This window comes from Euwallacea similis, chromosome 7 (assembly GCF_039881205.1).
Source record: "Euwallacea similis isolate ESF13 chromosome 7, ESF131.1, whole genome shotgun sequence".
NCBI lineage: Eukaryota > Metazoa > Arthropoda > Insecta > Coleoptera > Curculionidae > Euwallacea > Euwallacea similis.
Window position 1 is genome coordinate 676551 of NC_089615.1, and position 21763 is coordinate 698313.

The following is a 21763-nucleotide window of genomic DNA, read 5'->3' on the forward strand; positions in this document are numbered from 1 at the left end:
ACGAAAAGTAGGGTTGTCCGCTTTAGACGGCAAACAAGGGTCAGCAGAACGCGGACAATCCAAAAATTGTACATTTTTGCAGTCAATTGGAAAGACTTTTAAAAGCCTAAACACACATAAACAGAAATTCTTAAGTAGGATTTACATAACCTTAAATAGACATTGACCATCACATGAGAGATTGTACCTCTCTTCATGTCCCCATGATAAATAGATTAACAGAGATGGAAACCTTTGACGTCACGATCAATAGGTATTTCGTAGACTTTGTAAATAATACTCATGAAAACGGATTATTAATACGGAAAAAATGTGCAGCCTGCACTGTGTTTCTCCCGAAGCACCGCAAACACGACGGTATACCAAAAACGAAATAAAACATATATATCCCCCATGGCCCCCCATTTTTCTGCACCCCTGTTTCCAGGACGGCATTTATGTGGACGAATAAATCAGGGGTGCTTCTGCTGAATTTATAGCCGAGATAAAGTCAGCCTGAATCGGGAGCTTTTTATAGTTTGGCTGGGCCGTGAAATGTAGATGCTCGCTACCCCCCAAATACCCCCAGTAAACTCCGTATCCCCCTCCTGGATTCAAGGGACGATATGATTTTAAAGCTGAATATCGCATAAATTTGTTATACTTCTTTCAGATTATGAATGCAAACCAGTGCAAACAGGCTCGATCCCAGAAGGAGAGAAAAAACGGGATGACACTATCTATAATCGCAATATTTAAAATTCCATCCGTGTAGAAATTAGTTTATTGGCCTTTATTGTTCGAGATTTGTTCCTCAGTTAGCGCTAATCCCGAGGGTATTCATGACCACACCATAATGAGACACTGTGGTGAAGATGGTTACCCAAGATAATCCAGCGCAATTTTTAAAATCACTTGGTATTTTATGACAGAGGAGACTGTTGCAGAACCTGCATGAAAGTACGACCAAACTCATTTAATGGAAATTTAATCAATACTAATTACACCCTTCCTGTTTTTTTTTTGCAAGTCATTTAATGTTACTCAACCTCCAATGGGTCAAAGATACCTCCCGAAAACGTTTCGGTTTCGATGGCGCCTCATCAATAAACTTGAGACAGGGTCGAAGAGGCATTTTTCATTTCTTTGAAATCTTTAAATACCGAAATATGCGTATGCTGCAACCAGTAGCGTAACAATTTCAAATTTTATAAATAGTGGACATACCAATGCAATAGCTAAACCTGCTCTTGTCTGTTCCTTTAGTGGTTAAAAGGAAAAAGAACATTTTTCAGCTTTCTCTGTTCAGAGCATTTCAGCCGGGTGCACGTTTTGTCAAATATAATCATCGGAGTTATCTAACAGATACATCTGTTTGCTCGTAGATAAGCCAGGATGAAGATGTCAAACGCATGGTTTCGTCTTTCAAAACATGTTGGCCAGACTCATAAAGGGTTTTTTTCAAACGTTTTTTTCCTACAATGCGGGCCACGGAGCATAAAATTTCAAATAAGACTGCTGTGATTGTTGGATATATTTCAGATTTTAGGTTTGTGCATAAAGTGTCAAGGTCGAGTTCATTGATAGTGGTTAAAGATCACAATTACATAAAAAAAAATGCATCAACTGTGTATTTATAGTGTATTGTCATGTTTTAATAATAAGTTCATGTAGTAAAATATGAATGCAGAGAGGCAAATGGCCACAGATAAAAATATTTTTTTTTAACGATGTATAGGAGTTCAAGTGTTAAATTTTCAATTCCTTGTTAGGAGCCTTTCCCCAGTAACAATCCATCTGAATTCTAAAATGGCTAAGGGAGGACCTGCACGGCCGAAATCCCTTAGTAGAACCTCCACGTCTGAAATCCCCCAATCGAACCTGTACGGCTGGGATCGTCTGGTCGGCCTTAGATGACCGAAGTCCGTGCGTCGTCTAAGCTTTATCTAGATTCGCAAATAATTTCCTCAGTTAGCACCTATTAAAACATGTAAACTGTTGAGTATTTGCTCAACATAAAAATTTGACATTTGCGAAATTTCATCACTCATTTGTCAAATTCGGTAACTGTCGCTCTCTTTTATAAAAGGTGAATCGGAAAGAATGAGCCAACACTAAACAGGAGATATTAGACACCAAAACATTACGATTGAGCTTAACATCGCTTATACTAATGCCTCTGGTTTAAAAGATACGTGTTCAAAATTTAAATTTTGTTCTGAAATTTCTCAATAATTAAAAAAGTTTTGATAGTATAAATCTGAAAAATGGTAATTTTATGTTTTTTGGCGTGAGAATTAGGAATTTTAAGCTTATTTTGATGTTACTTCTAGAGGGTGCGAGTTTCACTGTATTATTTGAGTCATTTAAAACATATTTCTTATCTGAAAAGCTATGCTTAAAACAAATCAAACATTTAAAAAAACGCTCAATTCTACAAAAAAAAATGTCCTCCTCTTCAGGTTAGTTCAAGTTAGTCTAAATCTATCAGTTTTTAAATTATTTGCATTTAAAAAGTTTAATGTATTTTGTTTTATTTTTTTTAATTTCCATTCCCTTCAACAGTTACGACAGAGAGTACAAGAAGCCACGAATATGTTTAAAAATAATAATGAAATTTTGTTTAACTTTTGTAAATATTTAAGAAAGTGTATTTTAAAATGCCTGGAGGTAGACGGGGGACACTTCCAACATTTGATTTGAAGTTTGTCATTGTCACTATTACTAACAATTGTAATTGTTTTTTATTGTAGCTTTGATTACTTCTACGTATTTTTTCATCGTTTGAGAATAAAAAAATCATAACAAAATACATTGAACCTTTTAAATGCAAATAATTTAAAAAACAATAGATTTAGACTATCTAGACAAGTGTACATTTTCTTTGTAGAATTGTGCGTTTTTTTTCATTTTCGACTTGTTTTAAGCATGGCTCAACAGATAAAAAAATTACTTAAATAATACGGTAAAACTAATGCCCTCTAGAAGTAACGTCAAAATAACTTTAAAATTCTCACACCAAAAAACACAAAACTACCAATTCTCGAATTTATACTATCAAAACTTTCTTAATTATTGAGATATTTTAGAACAAAATTTAAGCTTTGAACACACTATCTCTAAAACCAGTGATATTGGTATAAGCCGTGTTAAGCTCAATCACAATATTTCGGTGTCTAGTTTATCCAGTTTAGCGTTGGCCATTCTTTCTGACTCACCTTGTATATACAGGGGAAAATATCTGCACTCCATGGCCAGCCAACCAAAATTTTTATAAGTTAGAATAACGTATACCAGTATTTTATTTAACCAGCTCTGAAATAATTAGTGTTGAAAATATTGTGCATAATTTCACGGATCTTGTTCTGAATTGAGTCCTTTGTAGAAATGTTATAAGAACTCATTGGCTCTAAAGATGGCAAACTGGAAGTGACCATGTATCAAAAGCAAAAATATATTATGGGAAAATAAATGCAGGAAAAACTAAAACTGTGGGTGAAAAATATTGTATGATGACATCAAATTTGGAAATTTGCCAAGTAAACATTAACCAAAATTTGAGTGTGGTGTAATAATTTTTTATGTAATTATCTATTGGTGCAAAATGTGCATCGACATTAGTTTCGTCTTGGCTTTAGTCGAAAGCTGAACCCATCAACAAAGTCCATCAGTCGCATAAAAAGAGGAATAAATACACGTATTTTATTAGTCAGATTATAAAAGCAAATGACTTTTTAACCTCCGAGCGTCACATATACATATTATCCCCATTATATCTGGTGTGGGGAATGGGAAAATAAAAATTCCACGGCACGATAATATTTTTCTGCATATGAGTTATCTCGACCCGTCTCTAAAGTGTATGCCGTATACCGATGCCACCGCCGCGCCACCAAACGGCAGTCTCTTTTATCGGGCCGATATTATTTTCGCCCCTGTTTAGATAAGGCTCCCCGATGTTGGAAAAATAAATTGCCCTCCACGGAAAATAGCGAAACTTTTCCCAAGAATGAAAACGCCGCCGCTCTATTGTGGCCAAAAACACACTCCGCGACATAAATTTGTTTTTGTGATTTATTCTGGCAGAGATTGCGAATGAATATGTAATTAGCGATGTTTCATTTCGGCTTTTGTCTAACATTTTGTGAGTTTTCAGAAGGGACTACGAGTCTGAAACCTTATAAATCCTCAGATTAAATTCTCTAATTTTGACCCATACATGACAGGCGTACAAATGTTTGAAAGAGGGAGGCCCTGTAACCCCCCTCCCCCGAGGCAACTGGTAACAACATTGAATGTAAATAAGGAAAAATTAAATATGATCTGGTTTTGATCCGCGGTAAGGGTGTTTGGTCTTCAGTCATTCGGTTTTGAAGGGCATAAACCAGTCTCAGCCACTTTATTGTGAAGTTGTTAGCATTATATCAGCACCTACCGAATTTATTCCTGATTTATAGAATAAAAAAATATATTTTGCCTGTACAATGAAAAGAAGGAACTTTTATATGTGGCAAGTTTAGTTGAATCGCTCTATTTTTCTAGGACACTCTAAATCCCTATTCTAATGAATCAACCACCCAAACAAATAGATGAGGAGAACATTTAAGAAATATTCTCATTTTTAGATTAACTACCCTTTATAATTCAATAAACTTTCAAGCATCTGTCGCTGATAAACCTCTGCCAAACCTTTCATCGTCACTTTCGCCCCTCAAAATTTATGATCTGATATTGGTTACGTCCGAGTTATTTCGCCAGTCATTTACCGGCTAATAAAACCCAGTAATAGGAGATTCACTATCTAAATAACAATATAAGTCACATCTGTTAGTGTCGTCGATGTTTGGAGTTGCGTAATCGGAACCGCAAACACACCCTCGGGAATTTTACATCCCCTACTATCCTATTTGGGAAGGCCTTGTTAGACCAATAAAGCCTTGATCAGCCAGGTTTACAACAGGAATTGAGACATGAGGTTGCGAAACATTACGAAGCTTCTGATACCTAATAAATGAGGAATTTGTTGAGAAATTTAGACAACGTCCAGGTATGAAGTCCAAACGTTAATGGTCGGTGGCAGGACCCGACTTATAATTTTTGACAGCTAATTAATGTTCGTAAAAGGAGCAGAAGTTTGCTTTTTCTCCTCATCCGTATTGACATTTTAAAAAGTCGTTATTGAAACGTCAATTAATCTAAGATGCGATGTGACAATGGCGCGGGATGATGGATTTTCAGAAAGAGTGAACCAATTATTTTTTAAGATCCATCCACCTTCGGCTTATCTGATGCCTGAACGTAATCCTTAAACTTAACTACTGAATGCGTTTATAATGATTAAGTAGCGGTCCGATAATATTTCCTTGTCAAGCCACTGCTCGGTTTTATCTTTTTGATAAATTATATTAATTTCTATTTGCGTAAACGATAAGAAATGATATCCGATTCTTGCCGTCCGCATTATGCTTCAGTAAAGAGAAAACTTGTTCATTTAAGTACGCCCGTCCACCAAGTAAGACTCATCGATGAGTCGATCACTTTGATGATAAACAAAAACTGTCTTTGAGGGTTTTATTAATTTTCTGGAACGAACATTTGGGGACCACCTAGTCGAGACGGGGTCGGATTTAAAAATATAATTGCCGAAAGGTCTTTAAAGGGTTACAGATAATTTTAAGGTTAATTGGCCATAACTCATAACAGCGGCACACAGATTTCGGTGTTAAACGCAGGATGTCATTAACGATACGTAGTTATGCCAAATGGGGAAAAATAAAGAAACATAACACTGGTCCTGTTAAGCTTCTTCTGTTCGGGTAATGGTTTGTACTAAGTAATTGATGTTGTTTGTGGGCGCTTCACTGTTATACCTGATTTTACGGCAACCAAAAGTACATACGTGATGACTACGCCACGTATTAACCCGTAATTCGTCCCAAATTTAAAAGAAATACTTTTAAAATTTTTATTCCAAAAGCATAATCTCCCGAAGATTTTTGATTTTTCCGATAGATCAATCAAATATGAGAAAAAGACAGTAGTCGAAATTACACCATTCCTGAACACCTCGAACAATTCCCCAAACCATCTTAACTGCTTATCGAGATGATCGTAAATTACATCGAAACTTAGAAGTCACTGACGGAGGACAGTGTATAAACATTTTCGATCTCCCAAGAGTCCTGGAGGCCGTATCAGGGAATCACGACCCCCCTTTTAGCGACTGGCCGGGGCGCCGGGACGCCAGGGACGCACTTAATCTGTGCTTCTGGTCGCTTAGATAAGGCAATCGCCTGGGATCGCACCCTCGCCCTTTTGAATCGCACTATATTTAGGGTTGACACCATCAATTAAAGCTTTATCGGACACTAGTTATAAAATAATGTCGCAGATTTCGGGGAAGACGAATATTTTTAATGGGCTTAGGGATGAGACAACGATAATTAATTTGGTTGGGGAAAATTTAAACTCTGACTAATACTTCTACGTGGAGGTGTCCCTTATGTTTCATAAAGGACATGATAACTACTTAGTTCCGCAATAAGTCTCGAGCACCACTCAAAATCCAAATAGTGAGGGGTAATGAAATGTATATCGGCATTCGCGTGCCGTATCTCTTGCACAAAAACATTGGCAGCTGCCTGCACGGTGGTCTCATTGGCAATTTATTCGATCCTCTACACCGAAAACCCTTGAAACAATGTGTCGCCATTGTCTTTTCGTCCCGGCAGCGTGTGCAGCCGATTTATACCTTTTTGTTTTTAAAGTGTCGACCCCCCTGAATCGACCGACGAGTGGATCGGATTGATTTTCAATGTGTTTTTGTGGCAGCTCGTGTGTAGTTGGAGTAATCGGGGCTTACCTTTATTGGGAGTTTGGAAATCCTTTCCTCTAGATTTGAGACCATACAAAAGATCATGCATGAAGATGCAGTACCACACTTTAGTTGCGCGTCAGTTTCTGAACAATTACCCTAACTGTTCGATAGGGAGAGCACATGGTATGCATTGTCTCCTAGATCATCCTATTTGAATCCTTTAGATTATTTTTTGTGTTATTACAAGTTGTGTCAATTTCATGCTCCAATAACCCCTACTGGTTATTCCCAAAAAAAAATTAAAGAAAAAATGAATAATCCGCCTCAAAAGTATAAAATATATTTACAACAATAAATGCGTATTCGGAAGGGGAAGATTAATTTTTCATAATCCGCTGTGGGAACTTGATCAAAGTCAAGACCTTCCCCTTATTGTAATTGTATACCGAAACTAAACATACGTCCCTGACTAATTTTATTTAATCCTGTTATTTGGGGCATACGAATGGCTGTTCTTTGTACTTTTCTCCCGAATGGGCACGTGGCTATGTTCGTAAATGTGCGTACCTTATTCTCTTTCTAGTTAGTTCAGGTTAGTATTGGTTCAGGCTCCCCGAGTTCACGTAACAAAAATCTGGGTAACAATTCGTAGGTTTCAACATTTTCTCGTTTTCAAATCAGTAATGAAAACTATTATGTTCTTAGATGCGCTTTTTTATTTCCACACCACAATCAGCTTATATTGTTTCGCTTTGGAGAATTGTCAAGACAGGAACGCAATATCATGTTTCAGCACGAGGCCGGAAAACAACCCCCTTCCTTAACGGAACTAGCAGCGTGTGGTTTACCAAGTTTCAATCACTCATAATTACAAAATTCAGGGGTGTTTTTTTTTTATATTAGACCACTTTTATTTAGAACGCTTTGGAAATTATTTTATTCTTATTTAAGTAAATGCATCTAGGTTTTCGCATGCCCCTAGGGGCATGCCCAAACCCTTATGTCGCCTTATCAGGATAAATATTAGAAATTCAATTACATCCCCCGAGACGGAATCTTATCTGCGCAGGATAGATTGGCACAAACTGTGATTGCGGTTGGGGCAATCTGAGGGCCCATATCATCTTCCCCGACTCCAACGTTGCCAGCTCAATTTATGAATAACCTCTGTACTTAGTCGCTACACAAAAACCTGCAAAAATATGGGTTAGACTTGCATCGGAAAATGAAGCGTTTTTGCCATAAAATTAAAACCCTTCATAAAGTGACTTCAATGGATGATGACAATCAGACATTAAGATGTCTTTCATAAATATTCAGTTATCATAAGAAAATTCACATGAGTAGCGATTAGAACGTAATTGAGTCATCGCATTTTCAGCTCTAGAGGCTCTTGCTAACCAGGTTAAAAAGACATAATAAGAATTTCAATCATAAATGTCCAAAACCAAAGAACGCTTTTTGCAGCCATTGCTCAAATAAATTGAACGTTCGAGAGGGGTTTTGACTATCACTGGCAACGCTGTGAAAAAAGGGGATAGCAGAACGTCCCCCAAAATACACCAGGAGGGGAACGATTTCAGGATGTTTCAGCGCGGTGCTGAAATCTCATCGCATCGCATCTCTGGAATGGAGCCCGATATGACAAGATGGCCGAGATATGACGTCACATCGCCACCCCTCTAGTATTGATCATGAAATGAAACGGGCGGTAGAGGGAGGGGCGGCTGGATGCTGGAGAGATGGGGACGAGGCCTCCTTGGAAGACGCTTCGGGGAATTCTTTACTGGAGTGGACGAGTTTAGAGAGAAAATATTGAACCATAAATCATCGTAGCAGGGCATTATGTAAAAAAATCAATGAAATTGTTTTAGTCGTTTATTCAAGCTATTTCCTCCCTCAAAGCTGCAAAATTGTACGGGTAAATCTTTCAATTTCCATAACAAAATCATGCTCTGGGGTCTCCCACAGTAAAATTTCGTCACAGCTCATATTAATTTAGATACCCGCGCCAAACGATCGGGGAGGAGCATCGTGTCTAATTTTATGGTTTATTTTGAAAACGGCGTTTTACATGTGACGAATCTAAAATTGCTGGGGCCTTTTTAATTGTTTGCTGTGACATCTTCACACCATAAATTGATATTTTTACTCTTTTTTAACGGCGATTAATCTTGAGTTAACCAACATTAAACGAGGCGCTCGTGCCTGAAAGGGTGCCTTATTAAAACGGTTCCGACAGAGGTTCATATAGACATGCGTCCTATTATTTTTAATATGTATTAATCATTTTCTAATAAAGGATTCAAAAAGAACGTAGTTGATATTCCTTCCAGAAGCTAATATCCCAAATTTAACTACCTAATGCTCTAACAGCCCCCTATAAGTCACCCGGAATACTGTTATAATATACATCACGCGCTATTGAGGACTAAACAGCAGCGGCGTCTATATCGTTAAGATAAGGGCTTAATCCGATAAGCGATTACCATCCATCCCTTCGGATAAACAGGCAGGGCGAGTGATATGACGGAAGCCGTGACAATCTCTGTTTAGTGTTGATAAGGGCGATGTCTTATATCCCATTCCGAGGGTGGAACAAGGCAAGTGTCGAAGAAATGCAAATTTTAGGGTTGGCGGCTTAGATTGAATTTGTACTTTTTTGTCAGCACAAGTTGGTGAGAGAGTGGAGTCATATTTAGGTATTGTGTTATATGAGAAAAGAGGACAATAGATAAGTAGAGGAAGAATTTGTCTGAAGAATTTTAAATGTAAAATCTTGAATTAAATGTTTCTCTATGAAATGGTGAATAACACCAATACATTAAGAGTGAAGAGTTAATGATAGTTATTTAACAAACAAATCTATTAATGATCGCGATTAATAATCGGTACTGTTCATATAAAATGAGAATACAATTTTTGACACAATGTTTTTCTATTGGGCCAATTTTTCTTAAGTTTGAGAAGGAACCTCTGTAGAATAACTTATCTTGCCACGAGCGTAATCGAAACCAAAAATCACCCACACACAAAACCAAAATTCGTCGTTTGGTATAGCATTCGTGGCAATGCATATCCGAAGTAAATTATCAACTCTTGCGGGTATGGAGATTCGATTTATCACGAATTCAAAGTCGATTCGGTTACACGCAGGAAGTGTAAATTTAATCCAGGCATTAGTCTTTTTGCGCCCCGACCTCCCGAATCACGTGCCCTCCCCTGAAAAGTCACATAAATAGCAGATTAAGTGACCGACTTGTGGCGGTCACGTGGCGCGCCGTTTGCGAATAATGCGTCCCGGATTTGCACCCGTTCTTTGGTTTATGAGATACATTGATGCGGATTAGATTTTTGTGGAGGGTTGCAAAGAATGATAAATGCCATTTTCGAGACAATTTTTGCCAGAAAAGTTGCCGCGCAGCTTAAAGCTTTCCCGAACACAATGGCGATGAAAAGGAAAATCTCGAATTCGGTGAGTTTATACAGAGTATTCTAGAAATAATGGCACAAATGAGTATGAAGGTAACAAAATTAAGCGATCTAGATAAAGCAGCTTCCGATTTTGAATGAAATGAACCAGTCTCAAGCAATTTATAGTAAAGAAAAAAATTATTTTCATTTGACAGAATTTAAAAAATTACTTTGACATCCTATAGAATGAAAACACCTTATTGTACCATTTTTTTCTGGGACGCCCTGTATAAACGTATTAACAGTTGGTTTAAGAGCTCGTAACGTTACAAATTTGTCGTCATTACGGTGTCATGGCCGGTGATCTATCCTGCCCCTAAAACTCCAGTCCGAAAAAATTGTATTCAATTGAAAACAGCATTTTTATTTCAATGCGGACGAATATCTGTTATATGATGCCCCTGTCCTTTGAAATTCATCTCAAAACACCATTACAAAGGAATAAAAGAGTAAACTCTTTCAATTTCTTGCGACACTTTAAAAAGCCCTTTAGAAATCGCCCACGTAATGTGAAAGATGAATACGTGAAGGTGGAACTGTCTCAAAGAGAATTCGTTGACATCAATTTTACTAATCAAATTCAACAGCGCCGTACTAGTAAATATTCATATTTAATATTTCGCCAAACTAGTATAATGGGTTGAAATCAAGTCCGCCCCATTTATTCCAAATAAATATCGAACCCTCCCAGTAGGGTACCGGTAGCTGAAAATCCTCCCATATAAATCACTCCTTTATTGCCAAGAACCAGGTACGGTTCTATGGTGTTTTAGCCAACACTAGTCCATTAAAAAGTTGAAAAATTAACTAAGACCCTTGTGAAAACTCTGTTGTGGGCTTTGATCGATGTCATTAAGGGACAAAGGACTCTCGAACTGCCAACAAGGTTAAAATATGATGGTACGAAAAATGCGGTCCGTTAAAAAAGTGTTTCGTGCTTGAGGGTGGGTTTACTCATTCGAAGATTTGCGGGCTATAAAAGTCCCAATTTTAAAATATCCCTTTGCTTGTAAATTTCAATGAAACGCGTGTTAGCCACCCATTTAGCACCAGAATGCCCCAGCAGCGCTCTATACACTATTCGTGTGAACTTGCTCGCTAATCGTATTTATTAAACCCGATGCGAGTCAATTACTTGGGGGTTATTTACGCCGCGTACCCAATAAATTCTGCTTGATTTACTTTTGCCACCGGATTATTTACTGCCCGGAGTCACTCAAATCGTAAATTGGTGGTTTTTGTGGGTTATGGCCCGGTGCCAACATTGTAAACTAGCTTTTGAAAGATTTTTATTTTAGATAACCCCCAAAACCACCCTAAACGCTCATAGTTTAGTGATCACAAGGAAAATATGCCTTTATAGGGTCGCTTAAATCGTATGTTGACAGTTGACTCATTTGATCTGACTTCGTACCATTTACACTTTTATATTATTTTATTTTTAAAAAATACGAAATTTCTTGGTCCTGCTTTATCGTTCCTACAGCTACTAGAATTATGCACCTACTTGACTCGGCTTGATGTTCTATACTTGGCGTGACTTGATTTGAAGCCAAGGCAACCTTACCTTACTACAAATCAAATCAACCCAGGAATTCTTAGTTTTAGATTTATAAACAAGTTTATTATGACATAGTACTCTTCGATACACTGTATATGCAGGACCTAAAGTATCAAGATCATCGGAGCGAGAAAATCGGGGGATTAGGGAACATTAGCAGCCACCGGTGCGTATTGTGCGGTTACTGGTGTGAAAGCGAAATTGTATGAGTCTGATCTCTCCCCCAATGCCCTTACGCCCTACGTTAAACGGATTATATAAACTTGATCCCGGGCATATGCTTTTGTTAGAAGTAAATTCCCCATTCCCGCGGGTCAAAGTCAAGAAGTGTCGATTGTTGGTATATTAGAGCTTAAAAGGGCTGAGTCAGCCTGAAAGTGGCGAGAAAATGTCCTCGTATATTTCAGTTTTTACCCTTTTGAAAATATTAAATAATTTGAAATTAACATAAAAATAAAGTTTAAAAGCTCTTAATACGGCATGCACTGTCCGATCAAACGTGCCCCTCTGACTTTTTGGAGCTTTGTATCAAAAACTTTTACTTACGATTTGAGCTCTACTCAGATTTGTTGCTCGGTCATGGCGCATTTTCGGCGACCTGAACACAAACGCACGAGAGTCCCGGAACTATCATACCAAATCGAATTTTGAACGTGCGATTTTTACCTGTTTTTAGCTGTACACAAACTCATATAACTACGTATTACGTTTTTATGAATTTAAACTTTAACTCCGCACCAATTTTTACAAATATTTTCCATATTTTTACTGAAAATTTGATATTTTCCGCAGCAAACAGAGGAAAACTCGCAGGCGCAATTAATACTGACGCCAAAGCGTTATTGTTTTATTTTCAAAGGAAAATCGATGTAAGATGTCTCAGGGTGTCACATTCCTCTGTATCCAACTGAGAAAAAGAATGGCTTTGAAATTCTCTTTTCAGTGTTGTGGTTGGAAAAAGTTATATAAAAAAATAGTCTTTTTACCGGCCTTGGAGTAACTTTTTGGGGTAACGTATGCGAACATCTATTGGACGATTTTAGAGAAATATAGTTCTCAACTTAACCTTAAATTTTGTTTGTAACGCTTCAATTGGTGATTAGATTATGTGAAAAGCGTTTGCCCATAGGATCTTGGTTTGTTTGTTATACCTCCTTTAGTTACTAATTGAAACACTTTTTTAAAGATTCAATAAAAAAGTTCAAGGGGGTGTTCAGTCTCGCGTGTAGAACATGTGCAAAATATATCAAATTTAAACTAAGATCATTTCTCATTCATAAAAAAATTATCACTTTCTCAACTTGATATGGAAAGGAATATCTAAAACTAAATTATGTTAACGGACTTTTTTAAGTATTCAATTGCCACGCTCAAATGATGTTTCTACGCAAGCAGGGATTATCTACGATTTAATTTAAAGTTTAAATCGAACGACCCATAAAAAAATGCGCCATAATTTCTGTGTGTTTCACCAAAAAGTTTCTGGATCAAAACCACACACACACACACATACACAAGAAAGAACTACGCACTAAAATAACTGAAACATGTGCAAATAAAGTCAAGTTTCCTCACTTCTCTCACTGTAGCAGTTTTCTGGTTTCTTTATAACGTTTGAATTGTTACTTAGTTTTAAAAGAGTTAAATGAGAAATATTCGTATAAGAATAACCTGAACTTTCCTGCTAAATATCAACACTTAGTAAGTTGGAATTACTATTTGTAAGAAACAACAAATATACCTACTCATCCGATTTTTTTCCGCACTCGGCTACCTACTCTATTTAGACCAGTTAAGGATTTATAAGCTCAACAAAGCAGAGGAATACAAAAGGCCTGATCAAAAAGTGAGCCGAGGGGGAAATCAGAGGTCCGAAAGTTTCACACAGAGCCGCGCCACACTTCCGATCAATCAAAGTGACACGGAACGCATGCTAAGCCCGATTTTTGACGCCCCCCTTACACTTTTTTACATTTACAATTAGCCTTGTATTGTATGCATTTCAACTGGACTAGAACGATTCAATTTCGCTAAAGAGATGTTTTGATTCGGAAAACAAACTGGGGTGGCAACTGAGAACCTTAATTTAGTGACACCCTCCAAAATTCCATATATGTATCTCAATGAGTGCCACAGTCTATGGCAGGGACACCCATTCGAGTTGTTTTCAGATGAGAGTAGTTCTTCATGCGTTTCACACTTCAAACCTAATTGAAAAATCACCCAATAAGCAAAATGGGATAAGAATGCGGCAAAGACCTTTTTACACATATTAGTTACTGTAACAACTTTGTTACAATTCACTGGTGACATAAATAACTATTGCTTAAAGAACTCATGAGAATTGATCGATTTCTTGTCGAGTTGAGAATTTATAAGCACGCAGTGGCAAAGAATTAGTGTTGGGCCAAAGCGACGCTGTATGGGCGCTGCTCGAAGACGCCGGTCGACGTGGCCGTAGCGCGTCTTCAGGAAATGACGTCATAGTTTCATCTCCGGCCTATTTCCGCTGCAGGCGCGCTAATGTTCCTGCCGCTAACGTTTTCTGCTAAGCCCGAATGCAGCCAGAACTTTTCTTTTGGTTTTAAATGAACGAATTTCCATCCATAAATCTTCAGGAAAATAACGAACGCTTACTGTAGAAGTAGGGTTTCAAATTAGATCTACAGATGAGGCAGTGGCCGCATAAATCCTTACACAGATTCCCTCAATTCTAAACAGGCATTATCATTATGTATTAGCACATCGGGCGTAATGTATTCATGATGCCGATGAGGCACACGGGCGAGGTACCCTTATAAAGTCATTTGCTATTCGAGATTCATAGCCGTTTGATATGAGTTGATGTATTGGCAAGATCATTCCATAAACTACTCCCGAGTAAGTCATTATCCATCAGTCATGAACGGTTCTAAGCCAACGCTAGCCGGGAATAATGGATAAATTATGCAATCAGGCCCATGCCCGTATGCTAATTTGAGAAGTGTCTTTTGATTAATTGCGTTATGATTTCAGATTATCGGCTTACCGTTCGTCGGGTTAAGGCGGCTAAATAAATTTATGAAAGGCATCAGTTACTAATAAGTATGAGGAAAGTGCATATATTTATTTTTCTATTTGCGTGCAGAAAAATGCACTTTCTCGCACGCATTTACGGATACAAAGATGTATTCTACGGCATTAATACAGAAAAGTGGATCAAGTGCTATTTTCTCCTGACAAAAGGCACTTCCCGCACTGGTCACTTGAAGATGAACGTAACATCCATTCATCAAAGTACCGGAAATGATAATAAGCATAATTACAAAATAAATATTATAATATTTTTTGCGTTTACTAGTGTCTTTTTTTGGCAAAAATAAACGGAAAATATAACATTACGCACGAACCGTAAGCGAATGCAGTGAGTTATATGAATAGATTTTATTTGACTGAACTCATTTTGTCTGTGGTACTTTTTCTACAGCTATAACGAGTTGTGAAAAATAAAAGGAATTTGTTGTTTAAAACTTCGAAAGTTTTACATTGTTGCTGTGAATACTGGTACGAAGCCGTGGGAAATCAACTTATTTCCTTATCATTACACGTACAACCCGTAGGAAATTTATCTATAGAGAAATCGAGAATTTTTCGATATAATTTTTGAGTCGGTAACAGTGCAATATACTTATAGTGGTAGAAAAATTTTGTTGCAGTACCAAATGACGACACCTTGTTGGCGGCATAATATTCCAGGTTGTTCAGCTGGATAAGTACTGAGGGAGATAAAAAAAATAATTCGGAACTGTTATGATTATAATTGCACTACTGTGGTGCCACGCAAACCTAAAATTTATGGCTGAGTGGCCCTGTTGTCAGCAATCGCTTTTTATATTTTTATCGCATTTTTACACAAATATAACTATAATCGACTTTTCTCAAATCTCAAATGGTTTGCACATTACGGCCCTAAATTATGAAGAATGATAAATTTTATACTTCATTATTTGAAAAACTGCAAAGGTGATGTTAAACATAATTTAGAATTGCTTCGCTTTTTTTTGAGCACCATTTGAATGTAAAAATATTTTCCTAAATTTAGTCCTTTTGTAGTTTTCGAGCTATCGAGGCCTAATACTTTTTTGTAGAACCGTATCTACATGCCTAGCTTTATCTACAAGCATACATATGCCCTGATACTACTTACTGCTTAGCACTGCTCGTGGACTATTTCATTAAAATTGATTAGTCGAAGAATGTTACGCCATCTATTTCTGAGTACCTAATTTTCCATTGAGACAAATCCTTTAGAAACCTGTATAAATTATGAATGAATTAGGCTTATTGAAAATTGAGAGACGGTAAATTTGCCATGAAACAGTTTTATATGTCATAATTGTTCTAAGAATTAATGAATAATTTGGAATCAATATATTTTTTAAATCCTGGCAGTTTGCTAGTACGTTTCCAAACGCAAACAATAGATGTCAATGCAAACGGAAAACGAAAATGTCAGGTTGACGTTATTGAGGTTTCTGGTTTCTGTGACTCTCTACTTGACAACACGATATACGAAAAAAAAGGAAAATATTTTCATTTCAAAAATAATGAATTAATTTGTAGTATTTAGTGATTGTGCCAAATTATTTCCGAAAGAAACTCGAAAATGTCAGAAGCGACAAGAGGAGCATCACCTAATGACACCAGAGACAAAATTATCCGGGATATGACCTCAGATGTCCGTAATAATCAGGGCCAATACATGCCACTTGGATTTCCATCTCAGCAAAATGTTGCACACCCCATCGGTTGGAGTGCGCCCGCAGCCTCCAGTCCTTTCCTAAATTATGGTCTGCATTACCAAGAAGCCCCCTTAAATCAAGCCTACTTGCATCAAGGCAACTTGATGTTTGAGTCAGGAATGTTTCAAAAAAACATGAATCCGCCTGAATACAATGGGTACCCTAATATAAGACCCAATAGTGTTCCCCAAACACTGTATAACAACTATCCTCAAACAGTGATTACAGATAATATCATTCATGATCCGTTAGTTCAAAACTCGACCCATTCACAAGTTTTTGATAATTTGGTTGGCAATTGGAGTTTGCCAAATAATACTGGCACTTACAGTCCATTTGGTAACACTGACACCTTTAAGCCAACAAGCTTGTTTGAGTTTCAAGCTCAGAATGTTGAAATTCCAGAGAAAGAAAACAAGTTCAAACAGGCCGATTTTGTTGCAGATAAATTTAATTTTAATAATGATTTCAAGAAGACTAGGCCTTTAGCTGAAGTAAAACCTATGAGACCTAGTTATTCAGATGTTCTTACCAAACCAGTTCCTGCAACCAGCAATATAAAACCCATTAAAAGTGAGGTTAAGGATGTGAAAGTAAAAAATAAAGATTCTCGTAAGAATGGAAAGATTGATAAGACTGTTAAGGTTTCAAATACCCTGAATCGAAGCAACACTAATAATGATATTAAAGATCTCCCAATCGACAAACCATTCTCAACATCCAAGCCTGAAAGAAAACCTATTAAGGCTAGTCAGTTAAACAGAAAGTGGAACTCCTTGGACAACATTGCTGAACCATCAGTGAAGATTGAGGAACCTAAGAGAGTCAAGAAGCCAGAAGAAGTTTATAGCACAAAACCGTTAAATAAAGTAAAAAATAAAGCAAACAAAAACTTAAACAACTTCTCAGATGAAGTATCAGATGATGCTGGTAAAAATGAATCGGCAAGTGTCATTAAAAATTTGTCCAAAAAAACCAAGAGTTCAGTAAGGCCAAAGCAAAATGATAACTCTGGTACCTTTTCTGAAAGACCATCCTCAAAAAGGAACCAGAAAGCTAGGAGAAGAGATAATCACCATATAGTTGGTAAGTATAGGTCGAAAATCAATGTTTCTTTTATCATGGTGGTAATGTTTTCATTATCATCAACAATGGTAACATCCTATATATTCTGTATTCATCATTAGTTTTTAACTAATTTCTTTATTGCAATTTCAGAAGTTCTAGTTGAAAAAGCTAAATTATATGTGAAGGGATGGTGGAAAATGTTTACAGTTTTGACATTATGGCTGGTTCACTTGATCTCTGATGTCTGCAGTCTTAGTATTCATTTAGGTCATGATTTGTAAGTATTTGTTTCATAATCAAATGCTAAATATAAAAAAAGATTATGATAATTTCATACTAAACACTGGTGTAAACATAAACATTCTTGAAAGGATAAGGGTGTAATATAATATAAAATTTTTTTACAGTGCACTGAATTCATGGACCCAACTAAAATTTTTTTGGAAGTCATTTACTATTACCAGTGAAACAGTCTTGAAAAGATTTCGTGTGACTGCCTGGATTTGGAACAAATTTGAACAAAATTTTAAGAATAAAGACAGCAAGTCTAAATTTGAAGAAGAGACCAACAGCTTTCTTAATAATGGTTTGGACACTAATATTAGCATGCCTACTACTGGAGACGAAGCCATGAAACGGTATAGATCACATTTTCATTACTATTATAAAAGGCAATCATTAAGAAAAAAACCTTAAAGGACATCTTACGTTTAATCTTTACGGGCTACCACAAAGTTTTTTTTTAACGATCGTCTGTTATTTTTCTACTGTCTGGGGAATGTGTAATACCCTTATATTTTTTTCATCAGGTTGCTTGCCTGCAAAGGCAAAGACCCCTACAGTATATTAGGCGTAACCCCTAAGTGCAGCGATGACGATATTAAAAAATATTACAAAAGACAAGCATTTTTAGTGCATCCAGACAAAAATAATCAGCCCGGAGCTGAAGAAGCCTTCAAAATATTGGTGCATGCATTTGATATGATTGGAACTCCTGAAAGAAGAGCCATCTATGACAGAGGTGTGTTAATTTATAGAGAAGAATTTCTTGTTTTGGGAATTCTTTAGCTTGCTTTTTTTGTTTGCTCGTCATTGATGTTATGCCCTCCTGCTGAAGTTTGATCCACTCAAACTGTGTAACAACATATCAGAAAAAAACAAAAATTGTAATGTTATTTAAATATTTTGCCTGCCTAAATGGACAAGGTACATAAAGTATAAAGTTTTTGTCATAAATATTGACTCTGAGACACTGACATCAGTTTTCGTCTATATTTACTATAAAAAGGATTTTCCCCTTAAATATCTCCAAAAGCATCGAGATTGACCAAATTATGAAAAAATTAAAGCACATAAATGGTTTTATAAAGTTAAGTGGATCAAACTTTTTGTCTAAGAGTGTATAAATATTTTATAATAGCCCCTTGATTTTTAGGAGTAGCAGAATCGGCATTTGTGGTGCAAAATTTCAGCCAAATGGCTGAACTTTTGCAGCAACTTCAGCAGAAAATGGAAATGAATGCAAACACCATAAGATGCAGCGCATGTGGAGATCGACACAAACGAATCAAAATGGATCGACCGAGTTATGCAGCTCGAAATTGCAAAACTTGCAAGATCCATCATGCTGCTAGAGAAGGTAATTTCCTTAATTCCTTCTATGGGCTTCATCATTATTTTAAACATGTCTAGGTGATATATGGGCGGAAGCAAGATGCTTTGGTTTCCTTTGGCACTACTATGCCTGCATGGAAGGTTCAGTCTATGATATCAGTGATTGGGCTAGTTGCCAAAAAGAAACCTTAAAGCATCTGAAGCCTGACACACATCAGGTTCAATACAGGATCGCTTTGGGCAAACAAAATTCCAGTCAGCCCAGGCGGAGCAGCCAAACCGCTCGAATGGATAAGCCCGATTTGGAAAACTTGTTGAATTCTTTATACGGTCATGAAAGCGGTGGATCTTCGCGGCGAAAGAATAAAAACAGAAAATAGGTTTAGAAGCTTGGGTCAGCTTAAAGTTTCTGCTTCGAGTTCACAAAGTAAATTAAAAATTCATATTTCTTTTGTGTTCTTTTTTCGGGTTTATTAAGTAAATCCAATAATGCTTTATGGCTCGGATACTTCCGAGATTCTTTCTTTAACCATGAAAAATTACTCACCCAGTATAAGTTTTTTAACGTTTACTTACGTAACCAAAGAATTTTTTATTCTTTAACTGGAGATGGGCCAAATGAGGTAAAAAGGGTTTTTCTGATATAAATTGCGTCGTTCATAGGCTGACTGAAAGAGAAGTACATAAAACCCTTGCATGTTTAAAATATATTCTGCTAAAAAACCAATTCATTACAATGTTGGTTATTTTGTTGATTAGTTTTTCCCCTAAGATGTATTGTCTTTATCAATTTAATTATTTCATTTTACAATTGTTTATTGATGTTAACTTATGTAGCTAACGTAGATAATTTTACATTCAAAAGGGTATTAATAGGACGCAATTTCGAAAACTTATTTCTGTTATTTGCAATGTGACAATATGCCATACTTGAAATAAATGAAATATTCATATTAATATTCAACATAATTGAATTCAAACCGTGTACTTCGATTTTTTAGAAACGAGTTTCAGCCCAAGAATATACAACCGCCCTAACATACAACGTTTAAGATCTTTCTTGTATTATTACTAGAATCTTTAAGTGTGACCTACAAAGCAAAGAAAAGGCAACAAGTGTCTCCTGTTCGGCATTATGGAGTGTATGAATACGTAACTCGTTTCACACTCTGTTTTGCGTCACTTGTATTTACTTTCATTGATGTGCTGAATTATTATTACTTGATCTGTGCGATTCGAAAACAACTACATATTGAATAAATGTTCGAATGGTCATGTTAAATTATTATTGTTTTATTTTATTATGATTGATGATAACCTGGGTCCTATGTAATAGCAGAGTCCTTAATTATTAATGGATAATTGATAGAGTACAAGGAAACACCCTTTCACCTATGTTTATTAAACCTTTTTTTTTACCTTATCTAACACTAAAAGAACGTGACTAAGAAAGTCTTTAAAAATATTTTTTGGTTATTGTAGTGTGCTAATTCTATTTGAAATCTATAAGATCATAGGAATTTTGAAGGACTCCTCTGCACCTGAAACGCTTTTTGGATACAGTCTTAAATGGTAGAGCAACTTTTTTTATATTAAATTTACCCATAAAATTAGTTATTTTGGAGAAAATTACCTTGAAAAATCAATGTATCATGTTTCAAAAAGCTCTAAAATGTAAACTGTTCTTTTATACTTAATACATACATTCTCACTTACTACATCTGAATTAACCTAACTAAAAAAGTCTTCACTCTAAAGCCCCATCCAAAAAACACAGCTGTGGGATACTTTCTATAGCTAAATCAACATCTCGTTTCATTATAGTTTTTCTTTTATTTACAGGCATCTGTTGTCTGCACTCTTTTGCCATGAATTCTATGAACATTTCCTATAAATGATTATGAATTAAACCAATTCGAGTTTAAATATAGAGTAAACTAAACTTACAGTTGCTTTTGTCACTAAAAATATTGCATCTTGTTGAACTAACTGAACATCAGGATCTATTTTCATGATTTGCTTAATCCTTGCTAAAGGTAAACGTACATGTTTCACAGACTTGTTGGGACTTTCAGTCTCAGTTTCTGAAGCTGTATTGGAAGTTTCTATTTGATTCTCAGTCTGCAATGTTTCATCAGAGTTTTGTCCAACAGCATTCAGAGCACTTTCGTTTTCTGGTTGTTCTGGAATTTCTTCCATCAGTGCATTACCTGAACTTGATTCATCCATTGTATATTTGATAACGTACGATTTATATTAAAAAATAGACTGTAAAATTTAAATTTAAAAAATTTTCGAAACTTTAACCTTAATTTGCTCTTTAATTTGAGTGAATGGCGGGAAAATTAAACGCTAGATATGAGTCAGATAGCGCTGCGCATGATTCAAAATTTAATTTTGAAAAGTGAGCAACATGCCTTAAGGCAATGGCAATATGAGACTTTTATCTTAATTTAGATCAAGAGGAAA

The 21763-nt window shown here is 36.3% G+C and overlaps 2 protein-coding genes across 2 annotated transcripts; one reads left to right on the plus strand and one right to left on the minus strand.

Annotated features, from left to right (window-relative positions):
• The first annotated feature begins 16355 nt into the window (after positions 1–16355).
• LOC136410021 (dnaJ homolog dnj-5) lies at positions 16356–20576 on the plus strand. The gene is made up of 6 exons (XM_066391919.1): positions 16356–17698; positions 17831–17957; positions 18088–18318; positions 18490–18701; positions 19116–19319; positions 19373–20576. Exons 1-6 carry the CDS (start codon positions 16477–16479, stop codon positions 19672–19674), a joined length of 2298 nt encoding a protein of 765 aa, XP_066248016.1. The 5' UTR covers positions 16356–16476; the 3' UTR covers positions 19675–20576.
• Positions 20577–20681: 105 nt separating this feature from the next.
• On the minus strand, positions 20682–21710 carry PolE4 (DNA polymerase epsilon subunit 4). The gene is made up of 2 exons (XM_066391927.1): positions 21242–21710; positions 20682–21182 (listed from the first exon to the last, which is right to left on the minus strand). The coding sequence occupies exons 1-2, from the start codon at positions 21521–21523 to the stop codon at positions 21042–21044; spliced, it is 423 nt and encodes a 140-aa protein (XP_066248024.1). The 5' UTR covers positions 21524–21710; the 3' UTR covers positions 20682–21041.
• Positions 21711–21763: the final 53 nt, after the last annotated feature.

What these genes read in the sequence shown, in the direction of transcription:
- LOC136410021 (XM_066391919.1), top strand. Translation starts at nt 16,477, where the DNA reads ATGTCAGAAGCGACAAGAGGAGCATCACCTAATGACACCAGAGACAAA. An exon ending in AGATAATCACCATATAGTTG is followed by an intron (nt 17,699 to 17,830) that starts GTAAGTATAGGT and finishes TTGCAATTTCAG; the next exon opens with AAGTTCTAGTTGAAAAAGCT. An exon ending in GGAGACGAAGCCATGAAACG is followed by an intron (nt 18,319 to 18,489) that starts GTATAGATCACA and finishes TTTTTTCATCAG; the next exon opens with GTTGCTTGCCTGCAAAGGCA.
- PolE4 (XM_066391927.1), bottom strand. Translation starts at nt 21,523, where the DNA reads ATGGATGAATCAAGTTCAGGTAATGCACTGATGGAAGAAATTCCAGAA. An exon ending in TTTTAGTGACAAAAGCAACT is followed by an intron (nt 21,183 to 21,241) that starts GTAAGTTTAGTT and finishes AATCATTTATAG; the next exon opens with GAAATGTTCATAGAATTCAT.